At 35.6% G+C, this 4,620-nt stretch overlaps 1 protein-coding gene across 1 annotated transcript; it reads left to right on the forward strand.

The window, feature by feature from the left end:
- Positions 1–1,567: 1,567 nt before the first annotated feature.
- On the forward strand, positions 1,568–2,206 carry LOC128132792 (UDP-glycosyltransferase 88B1-like). The gene has a single exon (XM_052769759.1). The coding sequence runs from the start codon at positions 1,568–1,570 to the stop codon at positions 2,204–2,206; it is 639 nt and encodes a 212-aa protein (XP_052625719.1).
- Positions 2,207–4,620: the final 2,414 nt, after the last annotated feature.

Consider the following 4,620-nt stretch of genomic DNA (forward strand, 5'->3'; position numbering starts at 1 on the left):
ATGAAAGCCACTACTAGAACTGTCATAATAAGAGTTGTTGTCTCAAAAAGTTGAAAATTTAGGTCCAAAGGATGCCCCATGATCCACCCAACAACCACACAAATGGAATCTGCAGTTACAAACACAAAAATTTTAAAATAAAAGTTAGTATTTGTTTAAATTATGCTGCTATTTCTTTAAATTAACCTTTCTTTTAATATACAGAGAAAAAAACACGTACAACAAACATAGATATTTGTGTTGAGGAGCCAATCGCGACTCCTAAAGAGATATCCTGCAAAGATTGTAACTAAAAATATTTAAAAAACTAAATAAAATGAATTATGATTCACCCTCCCCTAGGAATAGTGAAATACATCAAACAAGGAATTAAATTGTATCTCGAATATGTCAAAAACATAGAATTTTTTTTAAAAAAAAATGAAGCAAACAAACAATCAAGCCTAAGTGGTATAAAAAGAAACCGAATTACTATGATGCATTTGTCAAATTCTTGATATTTTTAAGCAAACAGACTCACCCAAACTTGTTTTAAGCTTCAAAAATATTTCATCCCGACTCTTGTTTGAAACTTTACTAAGCCTATCCTATAATGAGTGTCGAAGAGCACCTGTTGGTGGACAAAAAGAGCATTCAGATTCAATAATCATATATATATATATATATATATATATATATATATATATATATATATATATATATATAGAACCCTATTACTAAATGTGTGTGTATGTGTGTGTCGAATTGGCTTAAGCCCTTAAGTATGACATGAGGACTTACTTGCAGACACAGGTTGGGATTTTCTATCAATCTGCAATTCTGCATTACAATTGATTTGCTGCTTAAGTTACCATCCCTCTTTAATTCAATACATATAGGTGCACGAGTTGCACCACCTTCACCAGTTGGCTGCTCAACTTAATTTGAAAATTGAAATGACTTGTTTTGTTATCATAATGAATTAGAAAAAACATAAAGTGAATATATAGGTCCAGATTGAATATGAAAATAAAGAAAAATGAAGGTCGTACCAGAGCAAGATGCCCAATCAAACTGTTCAAAACTGCTGATTTACCTGTACTCTGAACAATTGGTAGCCCATAATTAGAAATGAACTATTTAAGATCCATAAATTGGTAAACCTGAAAAAGCAAAAGGGTAGGCTAGCAAGATCAGATTGGCTCCATGATTAGTTAAACAGTAGACCCCTAGCAGTTGATGAGTGGAGCTTGATCTAGTAGAAAGCATAATGCAAATTAATACTTCGACATATGGCATTAAGCAACAGTAGATGAGTTTCTGCTACAAGCAATAGTTTTGAATCACCTATATGCTAAATTGGAATCTAAGCAAAAATAGTTCCCAACTACATTTAGAAAAAGATCCATCAAAAATAGGGATCACAACAAAAACATATCGAGAGATCCACTGACTTAGTCAATCAACACAAAAGCAAGTAGTCGGATCAAAAGAGCGCATGTAAGACAAACTTACGGTATTGCCAAGAGCAACAAAATTAAGAAATTTGGAAGGGTGTTTTGAAGAAGACGATGAATTTGCATCCCCAATGGCAAACACCTTCGTGGGGTTTGAAGAAAGGGCTGTTGACGCGCTCCGGGAAGGTAAATGCATCCCCAACGGTCCAACTCCGCCTATTTATTTCATCGGACCTTTGATCGTCGGTGGCAATCATGTGGATCCTAGCGAAAACGAGTGCTTAAAATGGTTGAATTCACAACCGAGTAAAAGTGTAGTGTTTTTATGCTCTGGGAGTCAGGGTGTGTTGAAGAAGGAGCAGTTGAAGGAAATAGCTATTGGTTTAGAGAAAAGTGAGCAAAGATTCTTGTGGGTGGTTCGAGATCCGCCACCAGATGACAAAAAAACCGACTCGAATTCCGGTGGTGGTAAAGAAGTCGGTCTGGATGCGATTCTTCCTGCCGGGTTTAAGGGCAGGATTGGGGATAAGGGGATGGTGGTGAAGAATTGGGCACCACAGCCGGCGATACTTAGTCATGAGTCGGTGGGTGGATTTGTGAGTCATTATGGGTGGAACTCGGTGCTTGAAGCGGTGGTAGCTGGGGTGCCACTGGTGTCATGGCCGTTGTATGCGGAACAGAAGATGAATCGAGTGTATTTGGTTGAGAGAATAGACACAAGAGAGACAGAGATATTGATTCAGGTACGATTGAGAGGTAAGAACATTTAATCATTTGAAGAAGAAGGAATTTGGATGGGCGAGGTGGGGACGAGGAAAACTTGTTTCCTGCGAGATCCAAAGCACAAAAGCCCTAGTTTTTCCAATTTTGGGATGGCGTGTTTTAACATGTGAGAACGTGGGTGAAGGCGGGGGGACCTAGGGCTTCTTGTTGGAGGCGCTGGAGGTGGGTGAAGGAAGAGGCCCTAGGGCTTCTTGTTGCTAATTCGAAGATCAACATCGATGGTAGAAGGTGGAGGCATCAGTAGAACGAACAAGGTAAAAAGAGAGGAGATCGAACCATTTGGTTGAGGGGTGGAGGCAGTGGATGTGGATGAGGGGTGGAGACGAGGGAGAAGAAGATGGGGGTTTAAAAAATTTGGGGATTTCATTTTCCCTCGGACACGCGCATTTCTTAAAAAAAATATAAAACGACATTCACAGATGACGCACAAGTGCCTTCCGTGTTTTTAATATTTTTACATGAGACACTAATTTAAAGGCACTCAGTAATGCGCGACATAAATCCTTAAAATTTTTGAAGAGATGATACTTTTTTAATGTCACTCTCTAATGCGTAACATAAATTAAAGAGCGTCGTGTTTTGCGCGTCGTAAAAGGCCTTTTTTCTTGTAGTGAAAGAAAACCCAAAAATTATTTATACGGGGTTTTTTCTTCATCGAAATTTCCAGTTACAAGTATTCCGATTTCATTTTTGACAAGAGTAGTATTGGATGAAGAAGTGTGAAGAAAATGAAGATGGTTCTGCAGATGATTTGTAGGTGAAACGAGAGAGAGAGAGACAGAGAGAGAGAGAGAGAGAGAGAGAGAGAGAGAGAGAGAGAGCCATATTTTTAATTAACAGAACATTAAATTAAATAGAAAAAATAAAAAAAATATATATCAGAGAGCATTACAGTCATTTCACTATTCAGATTGACCAAAAACACAACGAAACTAGCTTAAAATGACCATCAATCCAAAAAAATTATGGTTTGGACTAAAACCCCAAAAAAAATACATACCACCAGGACCATTTTTGCAATTTTGTCTATTTAGAAATTAGCTCGGGCAAATATAATATTTTAATGTTTAAAAACGCTATATAATGAATTCTCCCTATGTTTAAAATTGTCAAAACCCACTACCAATATAAAATTTGATATTTAACTATGCATAAGATAGGTAGATGTTATCTTTTGAACGTTCTTTTAAGAAATATTTTTTTTACTGGTGGATCAGTATACTCGTTATCCTGTAACTGTTATGTCATTTGTGTAAATAATCAATATATTTGTCACCTGATTCTTATTAACCTAATTACGTTCTCATTGTTATGTTTGTTATGACTGTGAACATCATGGTTCTATAATAGCACATCAAAATTCTCTTTAAAAAAAAAGAGCACATCAAAATTGAGCCCTATAATTTTTTTCGAAGAGATCTCACTTTCATCTTACATGGATAATTCTAACAAAGTTATTTTAAGCTAATACTTTACGATTTCCAAATAATCATTGATGGCTAGAATTTTAACCAACGTTATTTTCTAGTCATAGGAATAGGTTGGGGTCATTTCCCATAATGATTCAAATTCTTTATATAACATTAGATTGTCTATTTGGACTTAGATCTTCGAGATATTTAGTCAAGTTATGGTGGGTGTTCTTCATAGTATTTTATTTGTCAAACGGTGTTAGTGTCATTCCTTTTAACAATCTCCCACATCAAGCATTTTTTAGTCGACTTGAAATCTTTGTAGTCACTGAAGACAATTCATTTTTATAGTTGTCAAATGCTGTTATTTCTTTGATTAATACGTGTAGACTCACAATTATATATATATATATATATATATATATATATATATATATATATATATATATATATATATGTATATATATATATATATATATATATATATATATATATATATATATATTGCAATGCTTGTTTTCCATATACATTTTGAGAAAAACCCTAGCTTGCAACACAGAAAATGGTGTGTCTTGATGCGTGCCACGTCACAAGTCGTGATGCGATCATGTATGGGTCGCGATGAGAAATCAGCAAAAAGCCCAAACCCTAATCAGGCCTGAAGCCCTATATAATGTCTCTAACTTCTAGGGTTAGCCATTTTAACCAACCTCCATCTCCAGAAATCCTCCAACCTCGAAACCCTAGCCTCTCCTATATCTTTTAGTGATCTTGTTTCTTTTAGTGAAGCTTGAAGTGGAAAAATGGACTTTTCCGTGCACCAAAGGTAAGATCCAGGAAATACAAGCTTCCTAACCTCACCTTTGTGCACTATAAGTATTCATGTTCTGAACTTTAGGCTTATTGATTGCTAGATCCACTACTAGAAAATTTTCATGTAATGACACGCATTGTGTGTCATAAAATGGTACAGATGACATGCAAATGTG

The sequence above is a fragment of the Lactuca sativa genome, chromosome 3 (genome assembly GCF_002870075.4).
Source record: "Lactuca sativa cultivar Salinas chromosome 3, Lsat_Salinas_v11, whole genome shotgun sequence".
Lineage (NCBI taxonomy): Eukaryota > Viridiplantae > Streptophyta > Magnoliopsida > Asterales > Asteraceae > Lactuca > Lactuca sativa.

Excerpts from the sequence above, each read along its gene's own strand:
- LOC128132792 (XM_052769759.1), top strand. The coding sequence starts at position 1,568 with ATGGCAAACACCTTCGTGGGGTTTGAAGAAAGGGCTGTTGACGCGCTC.